Below are 23,585 nucleotides of genomic sequence, written 5' to 3'. Positions count from 1 at the left end.
CCTTTCTGCTTTCCTCCCCCACTCCCCCCCCCCCTTTTTTTTCCCCGCCGGTTTCCTGATAGCTGAGATCTGGGCTTGCTGCCATATCTGTTTGTCTGTCTGTCTCATGTTGTTTTTCTCGGAGAGCTTCAGAGGCCAGTTGCCCATAGTCAGTTGCTGGGAACAGAGGTTGTTCCTTGTATCGTCTTAACTCCCCATGCCAGTGTGTTCATGCTTGAATAGGAAACAGCAAGATCTGTCAAAATAGCCCTTTTCTTTGGAGCTTTGAGGCTGCATTCTCCACGGCCATCTGTTCCCTTTCACCCTTTTGGACAATGTTGCTATTTGAAACCAAGCACTCTTTGCTCTCTCCCTTTCCCCTTGCCCTCCCCTCCACCCCCGAATCTGGGAAAAAGGGGTAAAAAAAAAGTTGTTTCTGGCCTTGCCTGGCCTCTGGAGGGTTCAACCATTTTGTAGTCCAAGGATTAAAAAGTGATATTTTGCTTTTTTTTTTTCCTTTTTTGTTTTTTTTTTTTTTCACTGACTTTAAAAAATGTAATACATCTCAGGAGAGAAAAGTCACTGCAGTGAGAAATTGTTTTGGATTTATGCATTCGTGGAGCACTTCAGTGTAATGTTGGTGCCTGGTACAGCTTACAGCAAAAACCTGGCACGTCTCGGAATACTTTGTGTTATAGCAGTAATGGAAGGAACCTCCTATAGTTAAGGCCATATAACTGTTTCCCTTCTTACCCTCTGCATTCAGTCAGAAAAAACTTATCAGCATGAAATTTTCCAGTCTTGGTTCTTGTCCAAAATTTAATTTATTTGATTATTTGGAGATAAAGCAAGTCATTGCTTTTTGAGAATGAGAAGAAAAAAGAATCTACCTCCTCAGGGCCTGGATGGGAACTGCAGTGTGAGGAGAGGGCTGGGTGGGCTATGGGTCTTCTGCAAGACCTGGGTAACTGAGGACCAGTGGCCCCATTGTCCTTCTTTTTAACATTCTCCATGTTATGTAGGGAAGTATATATGTATATGTATATATGTACATGTGATTTTTCAGCCTTGTAAAGGAGCGCATTCTGAACACTGTGTGAGGTTTGCCAGAGCAGCAAATAAAGCAGAGCAGATGGGCATCAGCCTGTAGCATAGGCCCCACTATGCTGGGAGATAGGTGCAGCCAGTGAGAGGGATACTGACAAATACAGACTTGTGATTAAAAGCAAGTTAAGACATTCCACAGCCAGCCCTGATGCTATTTGTTGTGAAAAGTAAGAATCCTTATTCTGCATTTGATAGGCAGAGTTACAGTTGCATATACCATTTTTTTTTTATATATTTAATGTTTCTTAACTTTTATGTTCCTTATCAAATAACGAAAATATTCTTTTAATTTGTTGTTTTGTGGTGTTTCATTTTTTTGTTTTTCTTTTCTTTTCTTTTTTTTTTTGATGGATAATACTGAGAGTTTGGCCAAATCTGAACTCCAGATGTGAACAGCTGTAGTTTGCAAACTGTCATCTCTAAGGCCCCAAATGTTTGGCTGACCTCTGCTTCCTTGTTACAGGCTGAAAGAGAATTGTTTCATGTTGGAATTTCTTTTTTTTTGTTTTTTTTTTTTATAGCTTTGGTCAATGATCCAAGCTGTACAGCTCTAAGACTGTTTTTATTTACACCTGGAGAGAACTGTTTTAATTGTTAACTGTGTGACTGATGTTAAGAACAGTGAAGGCTTAAATTTTCAGATAAATGGCTGCGGTTATAATGCAAATTAAAGCAGTTTACTCAGTTTGCATACAAGAAAGGTTGTTAAACATAACCCTTGTGGTTAACAGCCCCACCCTGAACTCTTAAATTATTGTATGTTCCAACCTTTTACATCAAGAAATCGCCATTCACTGAGATTTGAAAATAAACCTGAAGGAGGGCTAGTGCTGAAATAATCCTGTATCTACGAGTATAAAGGACGGATAACTTCATTCACCAGTTCAAGTGCAAGCCTGTGATCAAAAGCTGTTGTTTGCTAAGGCTTTTTAGTGTGCGCTGAGTATTTTGGGAAAGGTGCAGTGGCTGCAGTGCCGCTGTGAGCACTCGTGTTAATTGAGCTAATTCACGTGGTGGGTTGGCTGCAGCAGCACAGCATCCTCTGTGGCTTCGTAGCAGAATATGTTTGCCGAGGCAGAGTTTAGTGCACATTTAAAACTAGCTTACGTACCCCTACTGTCCTTTTCCGTCTGGCATGCAGGCATGCCATCAGGCTGCTCTCTGGGAAGTAGACAGCCGTGTCAGAATCACCCTCAGAATGGTAGCACTAATTGGTTCATTTATTGGTTGCTTTGATGGAGAACTCAATGTGTGTTCAAAACTTGACTCTGTCCTTTCTCCCCCCCTCACCCTTTGCGCCCTGCCTCTCAAATGTAATTTAAGGTTCATTTGCAGACTGGCTCCTGCCTTGCCTGAAAACGCTGCTGCTTTTGTCTGCACTGTGTCAGTTTTGTGTGTACCAGAACTAAGCTGCCAAGACACTGTTTCTTTACCAGAATATATTTTGTGGAAAAAATGTCGACTGTGGGAATACAGTCTGTGCCTCAGACCGCAGGATCCTACAATGACCATAATGCTGTGCACTGCATTTTGAAACTCACTGCTATTTCAAAATTCCATCCCTCTCTCCTGCCCCCAGCTGTATTATTTTTTGTTCTGCCTTTCTGGGACTTAGCTGTTTAAGACTTCCAGACTTCAGACTGTTATGTTGGGGGTTTATTTTGTCCTTGTCAGGGAGGAGTGTAGCAGCTGGCTCATTTGGTTCTAGCCTGGAAAGTTCGGAAGTGGCAAATCCAGATGATGAGTAAACACTAGCAGAGACTGATGAAGTCTAACAGCTGAGATTAAGCATCCTGGGAAAATCAGATACTATAATGCCACGGCTGTGTAGGTCAGAGGGCTGAGGCTTGCAGCATGCAAGGTTTCAGTTGCTTTGACAGTGTGATTTTAAATCTTCGTTCTTTATTTAAGCCTTAAGGGGCCAACACATGTGTAACTCTAGTGTTCTGCCCCCTCTCTCCTACGTGCCTTCTGATTAATATCATGATCTGTTTAATTCCCCGAGGGAACTTAACAACAACAAAAAAGCAGCAATAACTTGTAGTGTGATTAGTGAGGTGATAATTAAAAGCATTTTCTGGTTCACAGGGCCCCTGGCATTGCCAGACGCTATGACTGGGCAAGCTTTGTTTTTCAGCCTATGCATCCTTTATATGTGCAGGCAGGCAAAATTCCAGCTTTTTTTTTTCCCCATTTTTGTCAATGGCTTGGGACTCTGTTTTTCTAGTCTTGGAGAGGCAGGAAGAAGTGACTTGCAGACGACATGGTAGAAGGAAGAAGCTCCTTTAAGGTTTAGTGGTGAACAATGTGTGAAAGAACTCTGGATACCGAAAACAGTGTAAGTTCAGGACAGTTTTAGTTTTTCTAAAATTTCTCCAGCTCTGTCATTAGAAAGGAGGGTGAGCTGAGGAAAAAAGTATTTATTCTTTGTTACAGAAGAAAGATCAACTTAAAACCACTGTCTTCTACTTGGTCTTCACAATCCATCCCACCAAATGACTTATTCAGTTACTTGCACTCCAAGTGCAGAGCAGTGGAGTCCAGAAACCAATCAGTTTGTGGTACATTGTCAGGCCACAGAAGAAGAGAAGAAAAAGAAGAAGGAAAAAAAAAAAACAAAAAAAACCCAACGTACACTGCTATCAAGAAAGTATCTGTTCCCAAGCATGCTAATTCCCTGTTTCAGGTTCTGTTTCAGGTGCTATAAACCAGCTGCCTTCTCTCCTTCACAGATCTCTTGAGACCTGAGCATTTTTTTCATGGCTGGTAGATTGTCTGGCAAGAAATCAGACCAGCTGGATTTTCTCATTTCTTAATGTTAGTTCCTTTTTTAGGTCAGCAGACAGGAGTCTCAGTACTAGCATGTGTATTTCCCTCTCTGTCCGTCTGTCTCAGCTCAAAACAGAATCAACATGAACTCACTGAGGTCAGGAAATGTGAGCTGTTAGTGCAGCACACACTGGTTATAGTGGGCACACTGGTCAGCAGCAGTGGGAAGAGATAAAAACAAGCCAGCATCCGGCCAATTCTCTGGAGTATCCTTCCTACATCTTTGGCCTGGATTGAGGTCCGAGCTGATTTTTCAGGATAGGGTAATGATTAATATTGCTTGTTTGAAAAAGCTTCTAATGTTTCATGGAGAATACTGAAAGACCCAACTTACTGGACTGTCACATGCTTTGGTTTATTTTCCATCCTTCTCCAGGGAGGATTGCTTGTAAGTGGGGAATAATCAGCAGCAGCTAAAAGACTCTTAAATGGCAATTCTTATGAAAAGGAGATATTTAGGTCAGGAGCTGTCTTTTTCTTCTGCTTATATGGTCCTTGTGTATTGCAGATGAGAGCTTTAGGAGCTGTCAAAATAACAATAATAAAATAGCTGTAAAAAAGCAGGAAGGACCTTATTTTTTTCATGGGGCATCAGATAAGAGAATAAACAGTTTAAAGGAGAGAATTTTTTACATGGCTAATTTTGTGGCCAAGCTTGATTCCTGCAACAGCTGGCTTTCCTGCTATATGTGCTAAGTAATAAAAGACTATATGAAGGTGATGCTGTATTCCAGCAAGTAAGTTTTGATTTTTCTCCTAAGATGAACTGTTTGGATTCCTGCATAATACATTAAGTGAAACAGGACTGTGCAGCTGAAACAGAGACATTTTCTTCAGTGTCCGTACAAATGAGTAACTCGTGTTTGGTGATAACCTAGTTATGTGTAGATGTGCTGTGTCTCAAGTGGGTGATTGTAAATGGTAGTCTAAATATCTGCCTCGTATTGTTCTAAAGGACCCAGTTTTTATCATCCTCAGTCGTATCCTCTTAGTTCAGTGTGTGCTGAGGGCAGAAAGCGTATGGTGGGAAGGGTTTGCGGTATACCGTGGCCCACCAGTACAGAGTGAGATGGTCACCAGTGTGGAGGAAGAGAGTCAGAACTGCCTTTTGCCTAAAGAGATCATTGCAGAGAAGGGCTGAGAGAAGGGCTGCAAATGGTGGAAGTCAGTGAGTGGGAGTTTGAAGAAAGCTGTGGTTAGTTACTTCACAGATGAGTTTGTCTTGTGGGTTGTATTTTTACTATGTGATGGGTTTTTCCACCATTGGGTATTTTTATACTTGTACTTTCTGAAGAGGTGAAGATGGAAAAAATAGATAGGTGGTTGTTTTTGTTTTGTTTTTCATTTCTTTTTTTCCCCTTCTGGTGTCATTGTTAGAGATCTGCACCAAAAATGCAGACTAAATGCAATGCAGGTGAAAAGCAGTGATCTTTGAGCTCCACCAGTGAACCAGAACATCCATACAGGAAAACTACGCAGCCTGTGTGAGAGGGAAAGTACTTATTGCAAGATGTGCTGTTTTTATTATGTGCCGTTTTTGTCCATCTCAGTGGTTTACTTCTTTATAAATATTTTCTCTGTACTTTTGGAGGGTTTTTCCTCCTTTTTTTGATAAATCGGGCTTTCATCGAGATGATTTTATGTTGAAATTTGGGGATTGGTAGCTTCTGTGTTTTGTTACTTCCATGTCCTAATGTGTATCAGTCCCTTTTTGCATTAATTGAAAAAAGATTTTTAAATTATGAAATGATAGAGATTGCAACCTACTATCCCCATTCAGACTATCTGTGGCATTAATCTCAGTGTTAAGGAAGGTCTTTAGGAACGTTCATTTAAATTGCACTGATGGGAGAATTGGACAAAATGATTTTAACTTTTGTATGTAACAGGACTAAGTGCTGTAGCCCAATTCCTCTGACAGCTTCTGTCAAGGCATCAGAGCCCAGAAGATATGCACCTCAACCTCTGTGTGGAGATGACACTGCAGCTGAATAATCCTCAGTTGAAGAATCACCCTTTCTTCTTAAGTCTGTTTCTTCCCTAGTTGTGCAGAGTCATTCACTTTGCATTTGACCCAAACCACAAGAAGCTTTATTTTCACTTGACAGCTGTTGAGTGAGAGTGAAGGAGACAGTTTTTGCCTTGTTCGTGCTTTCCAGAGCAGACAGTCACTACTCTAGTGCCTCTGGTGGTGCCCTGAAGAGCCCAGTTTCACGGGAAACAGCAGAACAGGTACTGAGTGCAGTCCTGCCTGCCACTGTGCTCTTTGATCCCTTCAAAGCTAGTACTTTTTGTGTGAGGAACAATGGAGTGTTTACTGGAATCAAAGTCACTGCTACACTTCATTTGAGCTGGATCTGAATACGGAGAAGGGTTTATTTGGAGGTCTTCTCCTACCCTCCTACCATGCACCCTCACCTCCCTATCACAGAATCATAGAATGGCCAGGGTTGGAAGGGACCTCAAAGATCATGAATCTCCAATCCCCCTGCCACATGCAGGGCCACCAACCTCCACGTTTAATGCTAAACCAGGCTGCCCAGGGCCCCATCCAACCTGGCCTTGAACACCTCCGGGGATGGGGCATCCAAACCTCTCTGGACAGCCTGTTCCAGTACCTCACCACTCTCTGGGTAAAGAATTTTCCCCTGATGTCCAACCTAAATCTCCCCTCCCTCAACTTAAAACCATTTCCCCTCGTCCTACACATATCAACCCTTTCAAAGAGTTGATTCCCTTCCCCTCTGTAGACTCCCTTTAGGTACTGAAAGGCTGTAATGAGGTCACCCTGCAGCCTTCTTTTCTCCAGGCTGAACAAGCCCAGCTTCCTCAGCCTGTCCTCATAGGGGAGGTACTCCAGTCCCCTGGTCATCCTAGGATCTCATCTTTGTGCTTCTGCACACCCATTCCCTTTTCACATTTACTGTCTTCCTTTTGTCCAGCTGTGAACTGAGATTTGCCATCTCTCTCTCATTAGATTGTCAGCCCTCCCCCTTTTCCTCCTCTCCCTATCCCTGAGCTCCCTGTATCTGCCATATCCTGAGCAGAAACTTAGTGACAGTACTGACTGGGGCATGAGCAGTGTGCTGACCAGGCTGGCAAGATAGAGGTGCTGCCCGTCAGCTAGGACCTGCTATTTTGTGCCTCTCTGAGTGCTTCAGGATGGACAGTGGGAGGACTTCTGAGCAGAGACCTATGTCTTTTAGAACCAGGGAGCCTCTAAGAGCCAGGTTCTTCTTGGGCCAAGGTTGGTCTGTCCCATCTCTAAATATGAAAATGTCAGAAGGAGAATCAAGGCAGTACATACAAAAAATATGCTCTCTCTAAACAGTTTTATTTATCTATTTTCCTAGTGCTTTTCATTAATGACCAAGTAGTGTTTGAATAACAGGAAAGATAAACTTGGGATTTTAAGACCATGCTTGAATGTAAATATATTTTCTTAGCATATACTCTTTCCTTCTTCTGAAATCATTGCTATCTTTTTGTGTTTAGAGCAAGGGGAAGGAAAGAAGTGCGTACTGTCACTGTCCTTGAACTTTTCTGCAAGGCTGGTGCAGCTTCCCCTCCATTAAGCTCACTTGTTGGTGTGCTCCTCCTTTTGCCCAATGCATCATTGCAGGAGCATCCCTTATAAAATGGAAATCTTTCCTGTGAGGCATTTCTTTCCACCCTGTAAACAATCTTCACTGTAGATTTGCTCCAGGCTTACTAACCACTTTGCACCAGTCATAAATTTGAATAACTTCATAGGAGAGGATTTGCCTGAAAGTGGGTCACAAAAAGTCCTCTTCAGACGGGATGATACAGTGTGGTGCAGCAGAATTTCTCCTGTATAATAAAATAAATACAGCAATTAGCTTGTTTGTTCTGCTACAAGCCTTATACTTCTAATACTTCACTTTGGTACAGGTTTTAGGACTGCAAGAAATGCAGAATTAGGAATCTTTATGGCGTGATACCACCTGTATATCACCAGGTTCCAAACAGTTAACAGCAGCTGCTTAAAGCCAGCAAATAGCTACTTAATGTCTGATGTCCCTTCAGCGTGGGTGACCACTGCCCTGTGGAGTGAGCAGGGCCTTCCAGCTGTGTGCAGGAGTATGCTCGTGTCAGCTGTGAGGAGTCACCTCTGTACCACCAGAGCTCACTCTGAGCTGCTGTAGCTGAATTTTGTGATTCCTACCTGTTGCTAGCTGGTGGGAAAGGACAGCATCAACTACCAGTGAAATTTGAATCTTATTCCATGTAACAAGGAGAGGATTGCAAAGCCTTAAAGCTGTTTCTCTTTTATTCTCCTGTAGCCTGTTTATACAGTGGTGATATTTTACTTTTGAAGTGTGTGCAGTTTGCAGAGCTTAATGAACTTAAGTGACTTGGTTTAAATAATAGGATGGAATACAGACCTCCCAGCACCTTGCTTTTAACACTTGGATGTATTCTCTCCTCCAACAGGCAAATTAAATCAGGAATGCAGATAAAGAGAAATTATCATTGTCAGTACATCCACTTTCCCGATACAGACTGGTTAGACTGATTAAAAGAATAGCCTTCTTGATACTGAAACTTCCAGTTAGGAGCTCCTACCATGAGTTATTCATGCAAAAGTTTGATGCTTATCAAGATAGGGGTACTTTTTGTTCTGAGGAAAGGAAAGCAGTCATCCTTGCTTGATGAAAGAACTGCAGACTGTTTTCAAACTGGAATACATCTTGTTCAGGAGTGGTCACTGTGCATGCTGCAGTGAGTTACTGTGAGGGGGGAAGCGACTCACGAGTATTGAGTCCAGCTCCTATCAAACTATGGGCTTGAACCAAGTGCTTCACCACATTCTTTCTTTAGTGCACCCTAAGTGTTTAAAGACCTAATCCAAATTCCAGCAACGTCACTGCAAACCTAAATTATTCAGGGATGAGGGCAGAGGGGAGATTTGATGTCTATAGATGAGTCCTTGAGTGCACTGTAGTGATTCTAGGCCCCTGTCTCCAGCCTGCTACTCTCCTCCCTAATGCGTTCTCCTGTAATTATTTGCAAGCTACTAGTAGTGATATAAATAATGATCTTTACTGCAGTTTGCAGGAGATACCTTTGTCAGCCCAGTACACAATCGCTTCCAAAACCTAGTACTTATAATTCAAGTTTCAAAATTTACTCTGCGCTCCTGACAGAGTTTTGAGAGAAACATAAGGCTTTTCTGCAATTTGTAATGCAGTCATTGCCATATTCTTTTCATAGTCTGCTTTAACCATGTGAAACATAAGCTACCTTGTAAGCAAGGTGAAGAATTTTTTTTAACTCTTTGACTGGCTCTATGAAAGTGTAGAAGTTAGTGTGGTCCTGTCATATAATCTGCTCTCTTCCACAGTTTTTTTTCCTCAAAGTCTTGTCTGATGTACTATTAATTGAGTCACTTGACAAGGATTTTATCACTATCCTGGGGAAGCAGTTTTGGCTTTTGCTTGATATTGCAATTTTTGTTGTCTTCATTTTGTGGCAGGTGACAGGAAGTTCCCTGACTTTAAGTCCAGCTTTCTCTCATTCAACTTCAGGTCAACACTCATCACTTTTAAACTTTATGCACTGACTGTCACAAACTGTTTTCAACTTTCAGATTACCATGACTTTCTGCAAGTTGCGGTCATATACAAATACATTTTATATATCTGCAAGTAAATCCAAGCAACTTGTATTTTGTTTCCAAATTTCTTTGATTTGCCTGTTTTGCACTCCATTCTTAAAGTGTCATTTGAAGTATAAGCAACACAACCATCTATCTGTTCATCTTACGCAGAATTTGCTGTAAGCAAAGATGGAGGTCTTGGACACCTTTCTGCTTGTTTACTGATATATGTACATGAATGGGTTCTTTGGTTTCAGTGCTGAAGAAATCAAGTGAAAAGGCAGTTCAGCAAGCTGGGTCATGCTGCATTATTGGAAGCACTTTACATTATCATTGCTGATCACAGCAGACAGCATTTTCCTTTAGGGTTATAAAAAGTTCAGATGATCTCCAAAACATCACAATGGTATTTACAGTTAGAAGGCTCCCTTTCTAAATTTTAGAAAACATGAGGGATGCCTGCTTTTGTGAAACAGTATTTTAATTTTTGGATCAGAGTATCATGGCACCACATCCTGCTCCTTTAACTTCCCTTTTTGTTATTGAGTTATACACTATCATGCTTGCTTTACCGTGCCCATATAAAGCTGGTTTGCTGGGAGTTCTTGTGTTTGAAAAGGACAAGACAAGTGTGTCCCAGTGCACCTCCAGATATTTAGGGAGTTTCATGCAATGCTGTCTGTTAAAAACAAAATTGTGACAGCTTGAGATGATTGATTAGAGTTTCCATGCTGAAATCTTTTCTGTGGTGCTGTCCTGATGCAGTTTCTTTTGTAATCAGTTTCAGGAACTTCTGGAAGTGGGAAGAGGGAATCTGCTTGTGTGACAGCAGCCCTTGGTAACACGTGGAGTCACAGTGTCAACACCAGGCTCATCCTGCAATATCACGACTTGCTGACAAGGCAGGTGAGAACTTAAATAAAGTCATCCAAGCAGTTGTTTGCCAGGTGGGTAACTGTATAACAGCCAGCATGGTTAAGTACCATGCGGTGAGAATGGGCCAACTGCCTACCTGGGATGCAGGGAGGTCACTGTTCTTTGCTTTTAAGGGATGGCCAGTCCTCCAGTGCCTCCCTGTGTTAGAATGGGCTTATCTGAATCAAAGGATCTGCTGTGTGTTGGCACAGACATGCAAATTCCTTGAGTTTTTAGGGCATTGCATGTTGTGGAGATGAAGGTAATTCTTGAAGTGTTCTCCTGCACAGGGATTTTGGGACAGAAGTGGGAAGCTAGTCCTTGTAGTAGCATGACTGTTCTGCTGTCACATCTTTCTCACTCTTCTGTGCCAAATTTCTTCTGTGGCTGTTAGGATAGGGAGTGCTCTATCTTCTGCAGCTGCTGTTTGCAACTGGAGGCTTGCTGCCTGTACCAGCAGACTCATTTTGTGCATTAAATATGGTAGCAACTTTCTAGTAGTATGTCTGCAAAAAGGAGATAGCTAACACTTTTACTGAGGGACTTTGTGCTTTTGAATGAACTATAGTACCTTTTTTTTTTTTTTTTTTTTCTTTTTTGCCTGGCCACCTTCACCTTTTAATTTAAAAAAAAAAAGGAAAAGTCCTCCTGAGGGAGGACTTTCTGGCTCTACTTTCTTTTCCTCTGGAGGAGGTGAGGTCACAGTGACAGTCTAGGAGAGATCTTCCCATATGTCTGACTTGCATGGTACTAGAGCCAGGGTGCTTGTGCTTGCTGGGAAATCTTGCTCTCAAGAGCAAAATAAGCACTTGAGATTTGCTGGGCTGCGAGTCCAGAGGGTAGTATTCTTCAAGATGTGAAGATACAATCATTAAGGAGGATTCAAGCCATGAGTTTACAAGAAAATGTAGAGTACAGCCCACTGAATTGCTTGATGTTTGTTCTCAGCCTCACAGCATTGAGTTCTGGGAAAGCTCAAGGCCAGTGCAGTAGTCCATAGACCTGAAACTCTACAGAATGCCAAGGCAGCAGGTGGCATAAAGAGTATGCAACAAATCTGGGGAATCAAGCATAGAATTCTTACACAGGAGTTGTTTTTTCTTTTTTCTTTAAGCTGAGTAAAAGATTCTTTCTTTTTGTCTGTTTTGCAGCCGTTTTTTTAGCCAACTACCAACCCCCATCCTTCACATGTCTATTGAACATTAATAAGACAACAGCCAATTCAGCAAAGTATTGAAATTTCTGGAATATCCCACCTGCCTTAAAATCTGTTAGGTTTGCTTTATTGCTTGGATAGGACCAGCTTTTCCCACTTTCCAAAGCCTGTGTTCTGGTTTCATTCTCCTCTAGCAGAGATACATTGCCACAGGTGGGAGGACAAGCACAGGTTTCCAGCCTTCTCTTGGAATAATTGTGCCATCAGAATCCATGTGCATGGGCTGCAGTCAGTCTGCTGGCTACTGAGGTAGGGTTGAAGCTGAACGAGGCACAGAGCAGTGTGGAGTCATAGGAGCTTGGGAGAAAGTGGGAGAAGTTAATCATTTCACACAAATGTGTTCACAAAAGGAATTTGCTACTATCTGTCCAGTATATGGATAGTGATAGTCGGTTCTCCCTGAGGAGTCTTGTAAGTCATTAACCTTGACATGTGTTTTCCTGAATTCCATATGTAAACATGCAGGGCCTTTGAAGTTGGGCCAAAACTAACGAGACTGTGCCACAAACTATGAGATTCCTCAGTTGCCGCTATGCTTATAATGATCATGCTTTCCTGAATTGGAGTCAAAAGGCTTCCAAGCTTACTGTTTTCATGTGTGCTCAGCTGTCTTTGGGGGACAGCATGGTAGGGTTTAATAATTTGACGTGCTATATTTAACATTTTATTCTTGTCTATTAGAGGCAGGATGCTGGATTAAGTGAAACACTGACCAGATCTGGTATGGCAACTAAAATGTGCCTGGTTTATTTTATAGTTTCCAAGGGATTTGTGAGACTCATATTGTAACACTAATGGCTATAATGTGTTTTGAAATACTCAGATGGAAAGTGCTGTGGAAGCACAAGGTGTTATTATATAACAAATCAATGTTATCGCTTAGTATTTTAAAGAATTTTCAGGATTGAGATATGAGATAGGGACTAGGGCTTTCAAGCCATGCCAGGTAGTTGTTGTACAGCTGTTTTCCTGCTTCAGGTAAAGTGTTTCAAATGGATAAGTATATGATGACTCAGTCTTAAAACAAAACAGAAAGCCATCTCTTATTCTGATTAATGCCAGACATAACTTTGTTGTGTCCTTGGTTACAGACCAGCTGTTTTGTCTTGGTCTGTTCAGTATCATATGAATAAGCCCTGAATAAGCATTCCAAAATTGTGATGGCAAAGTAACCATGGTACTTGCTGGCGTGGAGAAGGGCTGGGAGAATTAGAAGGGGGGCGGAGATGAACTTTTATGTGTATGGGACTTAAGGCTTCAGAATAAAACTAGATTTATGTCTCCCTGTAAGACCTTGATGGTAGTTGTTAGATAGGCTCTATAGCTGTCGGATCGTTGTCCGATTTTTAAGATAACGTCAGTTGAGGTTTTCATCTATAAAAAGGGAAAGCAAATAAACCACAAAAAATAAAGCAATTACAAACAAAGCAAGTAGGCTGAGGAAGAAAACGTATGCTAAGTGCTGTCTGGGTTTAAGGCCTTCTAATTTTTGCCTTAACCTAGGCAAGAGAGAGTACAATAATGAAATCTGGAAAAGAGAATTGAATGTTTGCATGTCGAGGCTCAGCAGAAGTTTATAGCCTCACATTGTGAAGACTTCTGATTGCTTTGGGACTGCAGTGTTTACTGGAAAGAAAAAGAGAAGTGATGGAATGTGCTGAAATCACTGTGAAATGAAAAGAATAAGGTCCAATGTAAATAAAATATAGTGGTAGTGTGTTTTCTTCTGTTAATTTTGTTTATAGATGCATACTAAACCAAATGAAGATGCAGAAGAAGTAGTGTAAACATATTTTTTTCAGTAGTCTTAAAATACCTTTGAAGTCAGATGGGGAAGCTGGAGGTGATCCGTTCAAGGCAGACAGAAAACTTTTCACCTACTTCAGCAGGGCTGAGTCAGTCTTTGACGTGGTTGGAACAAGAAAAATCCCTAGGCATTGAAATCAGTGTTTTGCCAAAGAAGGTGACTGAGGATGTTCACAGGTTGCCTGTGTGAGATGAGAAACGTGGTTCTTTACATTCTTTACATGTCTTTTGCCAAGCTAGGATTTGGGGAGACTCAGAAAAAGAAATTTCTGTACCTTAAGAACAGAAGAGAGCTCTGAATGTGCAGTTCTCACAGAAGTAATAGAACAAATGCAATGCTGTTTAGTAGCCTCAACTGCACTGAGAAAACCTGACTGCATATGCTACACGAATCATGTACATAGTCATGTAAATTATATACATAATTCAGTTCTTTTTTCAAGTGTGTAGATGTGAATAAAATCAGCAGATGATGGCAGGTAATGAGCTTCAGTAAGCAGTAGTAGAAAAGAGATGTGGCTATTGGGTTGTTTCAGAATTGAAATGTTATAAAGTGTTCATGTGTTGTAAGCCATTTGTTATATAATATGCTTATCGTATGGCAAATCAGCTCTGTGAGAGCACAGAGAGACTTCTTAAGACAAGGAAGAGTGATGACAGGGAGTCATGTGAAGGGTAGGAAATTTTGCAGAAAAATAGTTTTATTCAGGTGAGAATTTTTTTTTCATCAAGAACGTTGCTTTTAAAGAAATAGCTGTGGGAAGACTCTAAGATCACTGATCCGAACACTGTAAACTCTTCCATTAAAAAAAAAAAAAAGCAGTTTTTTCTAGGGCTGTTTACTTTAGAGATTTCTGCCTCGTCCTTGTCGTCTTTTGACTCTTTAGAATCAAAATGCAATGCAGGTTTTTGTAGGTTCAAATTTCAATGTGTGCATACAAACCACATCCCTTAAGCTGATAAACAAGTAGCTTATTATGTTTTTCTGATGACAATATCCTTAGACTAGTGACTCTCACAACAGAAGTCTTTTGCTTATCCGTAGGTCGTATACAAGCATAAGCAGCAATATGACATTGAGTTGCATGTGAACAGGATGAAACTGGTCAGTGCACAAGTGTAGCATAAACAGATGATTATCGAAACAATATGATAAGTGATTTAATCCAGCAAAAGTACCAAATGAAAAGATGCCATGAAAATAAATAAGATTCATTAACAAGTAGCTAGAGCTCAAACTTCATTAGGTCGCTTTCCCAACTTGTGTGTTCATGTTGCTGTTGTTTTCATTATGCTTTCTGCATAATGGACTTGTGGGTGGTGGTTGTACAATATAAGCATCACTGCAGTCCTGTCCAGGGCTGGATTTATGGCCCCTTCCTGTTGACAGCACACTTTTATAGAGGAAAAACTTTTCCATCAGTCTTGAGCAATCAGTCATTTACTCGGGTGCTTATATAACACTATTCTGTTTGTTATCTAAGAATCTAAATAGAATTGAGGTAGAACTGAAAAGAACAGAAGGAAACTTCAAAATAATTTATATTTTTCTGATTTTTTTTTTTTATAGCTTTGCAGTTTTCCTTAATGAAGATTATTCTAATGCTGGATTAACAAAAACGTAGCAGCTGTTAACTTCAAACACGCAGCTCTGTAGTTCAGAGCATCCCAAACAAAGAAGCAGGAATATCCCTGAGGTTGCAAGGGCAAACTCATTAAGTTCTACCAAGTCTTCCTCATGAGCTTGGTGGTACAGGCGGTCACTCAGTACCTGGAATTGAGCTTGTACGCATGATCCTTTGTTATTTTTGACTGAGAGGCCACTTAGCTCTTCTTTGGATGTGGCCAGCCTGCACTGGTCATGGAGTTAACCATGTCAAAGTCAGAGGAAACAGGAATTAATTTGTACCCTCGTACCAAAGCTCTGGAGACATCTCTGGAACACTGTGTTTGGCTTTGACATTTGTGTTGAAGTAGCTGCGTTCAAACAAGTGCTATGACAGAATAATAAGAATGGGAATGGAGCTGCTGCTGAGAGAGAACTTGTGTGTGTTAATACGTGTGAGGCATGGTGTTTGATAAAATGTGTTTGCCCGCAGTAGAAAATTAGGTTTAGTAATAGACGAAATCTCTCATACTTTGTATTCCTGTCAGAATAATGGTCCTATGACAGTACTATGAAAAACTCACGGTGAAGTTCCATGCCTTTTCTCTTTGTATATGTGTTAATTTATAAATCCAAGGTGATTTTTCTATGTTGAGGATTTTTTTGCATCATTAATTGTATTTTCTTCTTTCTTCTCTCTTTCCACTTTCTTCCCGGGTATGGTCTGTGCAAAGCAATGTATTTCTTGACATTGCAACAACTTTGAGTTGTTGCTAGTAAAAATGAACCCCAGATAAAGCTTGTCTGGTTTTTAAACTTTGATATACTGACATTGGTAGGCAAAATGCTTTGCATATGTTTTGAAAAGGTAGGGATCAGGCATGATCCCTGTGATCCAATGCAGTAAAATTTTAATGATGCTTTAGTTATGTTAAAGGAAAATCATCTAAGAAGTTCGTGTATGTAGGATATTACACTTTGAAATATTTGCTTAATGAAATTTTTAACTTCCTTATCTCACCCAAAGATGTTTTCTTGCTAGATGAAATCTGAGTCTTGTAGAAGGATTGAAATTAGACATAATTTTATACTTACCACCTTTTCTCAACACATACAGTATGATAGTACTCCAAAAGTGCATTCATTTCCTCTCTGTTTATTGGCTCACACATCTGTTAGTATTTTCTCTTGTCCTTATTACATGATGCACGCTGAAATCTAAAATGTTTTCTACTGAAGCTCTACTTAAGATAATACTGTCTTTCACATGTGAATTTAGCAGTGGTGTTTTTTGATTATTTTTTTTCCCTGAAGACTTTGCTGAAGTGCACACACTCAAAAAAGCTGGAAACAGTTCTTGTTTATTTCATATCAAAAGCATTTTGCAGCCACTAGTGTGGGTCAGAAATACTTATGCTTTAGTCTTGGACTTGGTTGGATTCCATCTCTTTTTGGCCCACGCTTAGGAATTTAGGATTACGCCTTTACATCACGGAGGTATGAAGGACGTTGTTTTTATTGATGTCTGAAAACAATGAATACAGGATGGGAAGAGCACACTTCTGGGAATCACCTTTTACAATATATTAATTCGCTTTCAATTTGTAAACAAGAATCTTGAGGTGTTTTCATCATTTATTAAGCTAAAACAAAATGGAAGGAGGAATGAATATTAACTGAATAAAGACTTGAGAAGCATTAGAAACAGGGATAAGGGTTGAATTTGTTGCAGATATTTTTTTTATCTGTGGAATTATGTTAAAACTATCATGAAGAAGCTTCACAGAGATCTGAAGAATAATAAAAGCAGTAAATCATTATGGCAACGCATATGCTAATTACATATTTAAGAATGTATGTTCCTTATGTTGTGGTTAAGACTAATATCAAGTTGATCTGTTCTGTGTTATGGTGGGGGCTGAATGCTGGTTGGATCCCTACAGAGACTAACTTTTTACGTAGTCTAATAGTTATAGGACAAGGGGAAAGGTTTCAAACTAAAAGAGGGGAGTTGTAAATTAGATGCTAAGTGGAATTTTTTTTTTACTCAGGATGGTGAGGTGCTGGCACAGCTGCCCAGAGAGATTATAGATGCCCTATCCCTGGGAGTTCAAGCCTGGGTTGGATGGAATCCGGGCAACCTGATCTGGTGAGGAGCAGCCCTGCCCATGGCACAGAGTTAGAACTGGATGGGCTTTAAGGACTCTTACAACTCCAGTCATTTTATAAAATGTGGCTCTGCAGAGAAGAGTGTGCAGCTACTGTGCTTCCATACTTGTCTCTCAGCTGCTCCCTTCTCTTAAGGGCAAGTCTGGCAGGCATAGTGAAAGCAACTACACATCCTTTGGTGCTTTTATGCTGCTCTCTTGTGAGTCCTTCCAGATTTGGGATGCATGATGCAGAGGATACAAGATACTATTCCAATATGTGTCATAAATAACAATTGCATCTTTCAGTCCTCTTCTTATTTTTAGAACCAAAGTCAAGCTAAACAACACGGAAGGCTCTGAAAAGCTTCATAAACTGTTTCTGTTCTTAGCATCAGTGAGTATACCGTAAGTCCGATGAGTGACCACAAGCTGAGTGACACAGGAGAATTCCCCCAGGAGGCTGTGTTTATGCTTTATCCCTCCCCAGCACCATCCCCAGGTTCTTTTTCTTAGTGCAATTTCTGTGTGGTGACTTGGACATGCTGGCTGCTTTCCCACTGAGTAAAAGCTGCAGGCTTCTTCTCCTGAATTACCCTTCATGTTGGATACTTACCAGGGCTTTGGGCCTCAGCAGTTTTATAGCATAGGAAATCTTCAGGGCCAAGTTTTGTGAAGTATCCTGACCTTTTAGAGGACTCTCCACTGGGAAAATTTGGAGAGACTCAGAAAAGACAACAAAATTCAGTGTACAAAATGGGGAATAAGGTATGTGGCAGGGAGACAGAAAGTGATTCTGGGAAGAGGAATTTCACTGGGTCTGGTGTTACATGAGCAGAAGGGGGCTGACTGGCCCTGCATACCAAGCATTTCACAGTGGGGAGCTTGCACCAGATGTCCCAGAAGCCAGAAGTCTCTATGGCTTAAGTGGAAGCGTACTAGAGGCAGCCTGGTTTGTACAGTTCCCAGACCAGGCTGTTGCAGTTCAGACACGGTTCGGATAAACATCTGGGAATGTATTTTCTTCTTCAGTTAAAACTTGAAATGGCCCAATGTTTGCCTGGGCAGTGCAGTTCCCTGCCTCAGAAGTTATTGTGAATCCTTAAGTCATCAAGCAGGAAAAAGGCGACCTGGCTGCAAGAGCGCGGGACCGTATTCACAGTCTGGGAGAGGATAAAAAGCCAAAGAAGCATTTTGTTCATTTGGCCTATTGCAGTCAGGACAGTCGTTGCTGTGGAGCAGAGCGGAGCAGCTCACCTTAGAAAGCTGTGTTTTTCTTGCCTGTGATTATCTTTGATACTCATTTGAGGTTTCCGTGGTTTCCTTCCATAGAAATTCTGTTTACTCACTGCAAGGATATTTGGAGCTCTTCACTAGCCTTGAGCTAAAGCAGAGTCCGAATGGCAACCCTTACAATATACTGAGCTCTTTCACTTGAAATTCAGTATTTGGCTAGTATTTGCACACTGCAAGGACTGGAACAATTTCCAGTCTGATCGTGTGGTGTTAGCAACTACATGAATAGGATAGATTTAGGACCTAGAAAATGTGGTAAATTAATCTCCTATCAGGAGTATTATCAGGAGTATCTGGTGAATGCTTCCTGCTTATGGGCAGTAAGCACTAGAATTTGAATGAGAAATCATTTGGAGATAGAGGAGAATATTACAGTCAGCAAGTGCCTTTGCTCTGGTTTTATTGGGGTTGAGGTGGGGAGAGAGTTGGAATTGTCTCTACTGAACTTGAGGAAACAGATAAGAGTTGTTAATTGATCGTTCTGCTGTCGCCTCTGTGTGGGAAAAGTAGGCTGTCTCCAGAGCTGTGCCTACCTGGCAGAAAGCTAGTATGAAGTTGCTGCAGATATATGTTCCCATGCTTGGTTTTGGACTCAACCAAAGGAATGGGGTTTGCTCATTGAATCAGTGGGAGAATTAGGAAGAATACCTGACTCCCAGATGCTGGCATTGTGCACTATGAAAAATCTTTTAAAATACATATTGCTCTTTAGAAGAATGAACTGAAGCCAGCCAGGTATTGCAGAACTTGGTGTCCTTGTTCCTGGATTTGTTCTTAAAAGATTCTTGGTTTTCATTTCTATCTCCTCCTTTTGTTTGTTTTCCCTCCATTTCTTTCATTTACAAGTATTGAATGTCTCCTCTGGGAGTAAGCCTAGCCACATGTGCGTGCAATGGTGGTTTATTTTTATTGGAGTCATTGCCTGTGACTGTTATTCATTACTGTAGGAAGAACTGCACTAACAAACTGCTCTGAACCTTTATTCTTTTTTGGGGGGAGGGGGAGGAAGGGGGAGCAGAGAGGGTGTAAAAACTCCTGGTTTGTACATAGCTACTGAGAGTATCTCCTGCCATTGTTAAGATGCTGGGAGCTTAGAGAATCACAGAATCACATGTCCAGAGTTGCAAAGCAGAATTTCCACTTCTTTCAGCTTCCTTGCAGTTGTCTCCTTTCCGACAACTTTTTAACCTTCTGTACATCTCTCTGCTACTGAAAAACTGAATTGGCTCATGCTCATGGAAGATCTTGGGGTTGTGCAAGCCTAGTGCAGTCACTGACAACACTGAAGTTATGGTTTCTTATGGTAAAGGCTACAGCTGGAACGGTGCCTATTAGGACTGCCTGGCATAGAATGGCTGATCCAGAAAAGGCAAGTCAAAAGTGCTGGAAAATGCACCTGTACTTCCAGTCTTCTCTTGACACTGGTAAAGTAACATGCAGTCCTATCTCCATCACTTTATTTCTAGTTATTGCACATTTCTGTGCCACCACGGGCAATGCCACATTCTACTGTGGTGTTCATCTCTCTTGAAAGTACTTCTTTAAGATTAACCTGTGGCATAAATAATAAAATGATTGACAGTTAAATTAGAAGCTAAAGCTTACCAGAAATATAAGTCAGAGCTCAGAGATGGAACAAGCCCAATTGGTTTCTTATAAGAAATACAATAATTTAAAATCAGTGATTATTAATTAACTACTCTTGAGATCAGAGTGGAGCACAGTGAGGAAAGAGCTGATTTGTCTATGCTTACCCAAAAGAACACAGAACCTTTTCCTGAAAGTTAACCTTAAGACAAAGCAAGCTGACAAGAAGCGATTTATCTGAAGTTTGGCTAACATTGCATAGATTTCTAGAGGTTTATTTAAAGTTTCAGGATCTCAATTTCCCACTAGCATTTACATTTGACTCTTAAAATCAAAAGTAATCTAATAGATTTTGGTGAGATTTGATCTCCGTTTTATCTTTGTTAAAATAAGTGTCATGCTGCTTTTTCAGTTTTGAGATTTCTTTGAATTCTTCATCCCATCTGAATCCATCTCACATTTTCCATCAGGCTTATGAGGTCCTTCCTTTTACAAACTTTCTTACTCAGATCATTGACCACTGTAGCTATGTCCTCTGCAAAACTGTCCGAAACGTTCATATTTCTGCCTTTCTTTTTCTTAAGATGAGAGCCAAGTACTGCTTGACTTTGCAGTCTTAGCAATGCATTTCAATACATGGAATTTCTGTGCATTGCATTGAAGGAAAATGAAGATGTACTGGTGTGTTTTGGGACTAAGACAATAGCAGGATGGTCAACTATCCTTTGTTCATTTTCCAGTTGTTTCCAGATGTGCTAAAGGACGTTTTCAGGATATACACGCAAACTCTACTTACCTGCTTTCCTGTAGTAATTGCTTTGGATTTACGGAATGCCTCTCATAAAGCGTCTCTTGCTGCTGTTGCTGCTTTTATAGAAAATAGTAGAAAGGAAACTCATTCCTAAATGGTTTCCTCTGGACGGGATTTTCTCGTGGGGGAGGGAGAGATGCAATCCATTTAAGTTGCTCCATAAAGACTTTTATTGAGCTGTGGCCCATTAAATTGGACTTGATGAAAACCTTTCCAAACAACTGGACTTCAGGGAGCCACAATTCTGAAGCGCTGTGCATAGCACAAATTAAATGATGCTTTCATGAGAAATTATTTTAATCCAAATTGTGACTTGTTTTCTTTTATGTGTACAAAAGTTATAGGGACTTCTTGGCTATTTCTTGCACTGAGGCATGTCCATAGTCCCATCTCTCATCATTTGTTCTCATGCTCAGGACATCTTAACCTTTCCCCATTTTCAAGTCACCAAGTCTGTTTTTACCAGGCAGAATATATGTGTGGAATCTAGATGATTTGGAGGACTGCAGGATAACTGTATGTATTTCCCTCGACCTGTCTGTTTTCCTTCTTTATTCACAGCCTGTGGCCTTTTCTACAGACAAGGAAAGCACCCCAGAAGAAGCCTTCTGGTGGGGCACAATGTGCAGGTGTGGGTGGTACTGCTGGCGTGTCTCAGCTTTACCTTCTTGCAAACAGGGAAGGTCTGTGCATAGAGAGTTTACCTTGCAAGCCTTACTAGGATTTGGTGAAGTGGTGAAGTTTGGCAGCAAGCAGACTTCTACCTTGTAAAAGGCCATTGCCCTGAAGGACATTTCTGCAGAAAGGGAGCAAGGAACAGCTGCTATGTGAATCCTGGATGCTGCTGTAGAGCTAGTGCCTGGAGAGAGCCCCTGAATCTCTCCTCAGGCAACGTTCAGAAGGGCTGGCGGCAGTGAAACCAGTGAAACTGGAAATGAGAACAGGCCTGGGTACTGGGTTACAATTCTTGCTCAAAAGCAGATGACCTACAGAATAAGGACCACTGGTTTCATTTCTAGAATAGATCAAATTCCTGCACAGAGGGCCCAGGAAGAACCAGCAGCAAGGGGAAGAAAAACAGTCCTGAGGTCTGCTGGGATATCTGATGCAAAATCAACTTTGTTGTTATCCTAACAGGCTTTTTCCTGGGCTCTGTTGCAGCTGAAAAAACAACCCTTGTAATCTATAATAAGAAGGGAAATTCTGGCATGAAGATTGTCCACCCAGACATTTTGGCACAATTAAAGGAAAGATTTGTTTAGCTTAGCACTGCTTTTATTGGTATGTAAGTCTAACTGAACCTGCAGAGGTAGTCTTTTCTTGTTGAATGATAGTGTTAGTGGTGTAGGCTTCCCTCTCAGCGTTTCTCAGTGTTTCTCAGCTAAGCTTTCTGTTCTTCTGCAATTTGTGTTCCCTTGAAATGCTCTGTTAGCAGCGATTGTTTAACGCAATAGGAGAAAAATATGAATTAGCAAAAAAAATTGTAACAAACAAGTGCTGTTTCACTAAGGAAAAGTATAGTATGCAGTCGGAAAAGGTACAGGCTTTTTTCACGTATCTGTGTTATTTGCTAATTTGTCTTTTATCTGAGTTCCAAAGTATTGGCTGTTAGTGTAATTTGTTATTCACTGCCATCATTAGCACAGAAGTATCTTCAAGCTCTCTTGAAGATAAATAAGATAAATTCAGCAGAAAAGAATATCTAAGGAAGGAAATAACAAAGTTTAAAAATCTGATATACTTTAAAAGGAGCTTTACAAGCTTTCACTCATGTTCCTCAGTCATCACTGAGAACCTGTTCCTTAAAACAGTCTCATGGGGAAGGTGTATGTCTTCCCAGTGTAAAAAGAAATGATGTTGATGTTAATACAACTGATTTTATTAATGTTTCATTAAAATATCAAAAGTCCATTACTTTTGTTAAAATCCTTTCTTTTCCATGATAAAATCTTGGGGCTTTTTTCTTACCATATGAGAGCTCATAGCCCAGTTAAAATCATCTTATTTCATCACTTAGTTTATCTTCCTGGCATTTTCATAACTAATTTGATGTATGATCCCATCCCCTTTATCTTTTCTTTCTTTCCTTTTTTATTCTTTTTTTTGGTAAGGCACTGGCTTGATTTCTGCTTATTGTGGACTACTTCTAAAAGTCCATCCAATAAATTTTTCCAATTCATTGCATTCTCTGCTATTGACAAGGGATGTTGTCCTAGTAATTAGTATTTTCTGCTGGACTTCTGCAATCAATTTCTGTGATTCATCTCTTTCATAAAGATTCTATAGTAAATAATTATTATATAATTACAATTATGTATATAAAATAAATATTTATTTATAATATTTTATATAATATATTATATATAATTATTAATTAAAAAGCTTTCCCTAATTAAAAAAACAAACTGTAATGTACATTTTTCTGCAGTCATCATCAGTTCTCTCTAAGCCTTTTGTTTCTCAACTGCTCTGCCTGTCTCCCATTTATCTTCCTTTATCTAATCTAATGACATCTCTCCAGTTTCTATTCACTTTTCATCAGGGCAATATATTTTCTCTTCCATAATACCTTTGTGTTCTTAACATGCCTCGTGACAGAAATCATTTTTCAGTTATTTAATGTTTATTCTACATTGTTCTCAAATAATAAATAATTCTTACAAACC

The 23,585-nt window shown here is 40.4% G+C and overlaps 1 protein-coding gene across 5 annotated transcripts in view; it reads left to right on the top strand.

Annotated features, from left to right (window-relative positions):
- The window catches only part of RAD51B (RAD51 paralog B), a 345,434-nt gene that overhangs the window by 190,202 nt on the left and 131,647 nt on the right, over positions 1-23,585 (top strand). For 3 of the 5 annotated variants that reach the window (XM_042814068.1, XM_042814069.1, XM_042814070.1), the window contains exon 9: positions 10,317-10,441. In XM_042814068.1, coding sequence (XP_042670002.1) covers positions 10,317-10,441 — 125 coding nt within the window. Of the gene's footprint in view, positions 1-10,316; positions 10,483-23,585 lie in introns of all 5 variants that reach the window. The other 2 variants (XM_042814071.1, XM_042814073.1) reach the window with 2 other exon arrangements.

The sequence above is a fragment of the Centrocercus urophasianus genome, unplaced genomic scaffold (genome assembly GCF_019232065.1).
Source record: "Centrocercus urophasianus isolate 14NV4802_14NV808 unplaced genomic scaffold, USGS_Curo_1.0 seq_14, whole genome shotgun sequence".
NCBI lineage: Eukaryota > Metazoa > Chordata > Aves > Galliformes > Phasianidae > Centrocercus > Centrocercus urophasianus.
The sequence above is the reverse complement of the archived record's forward strand: the minus strand, read 5'-3'. Positions and strand labels throughout refer to the sequence as shown.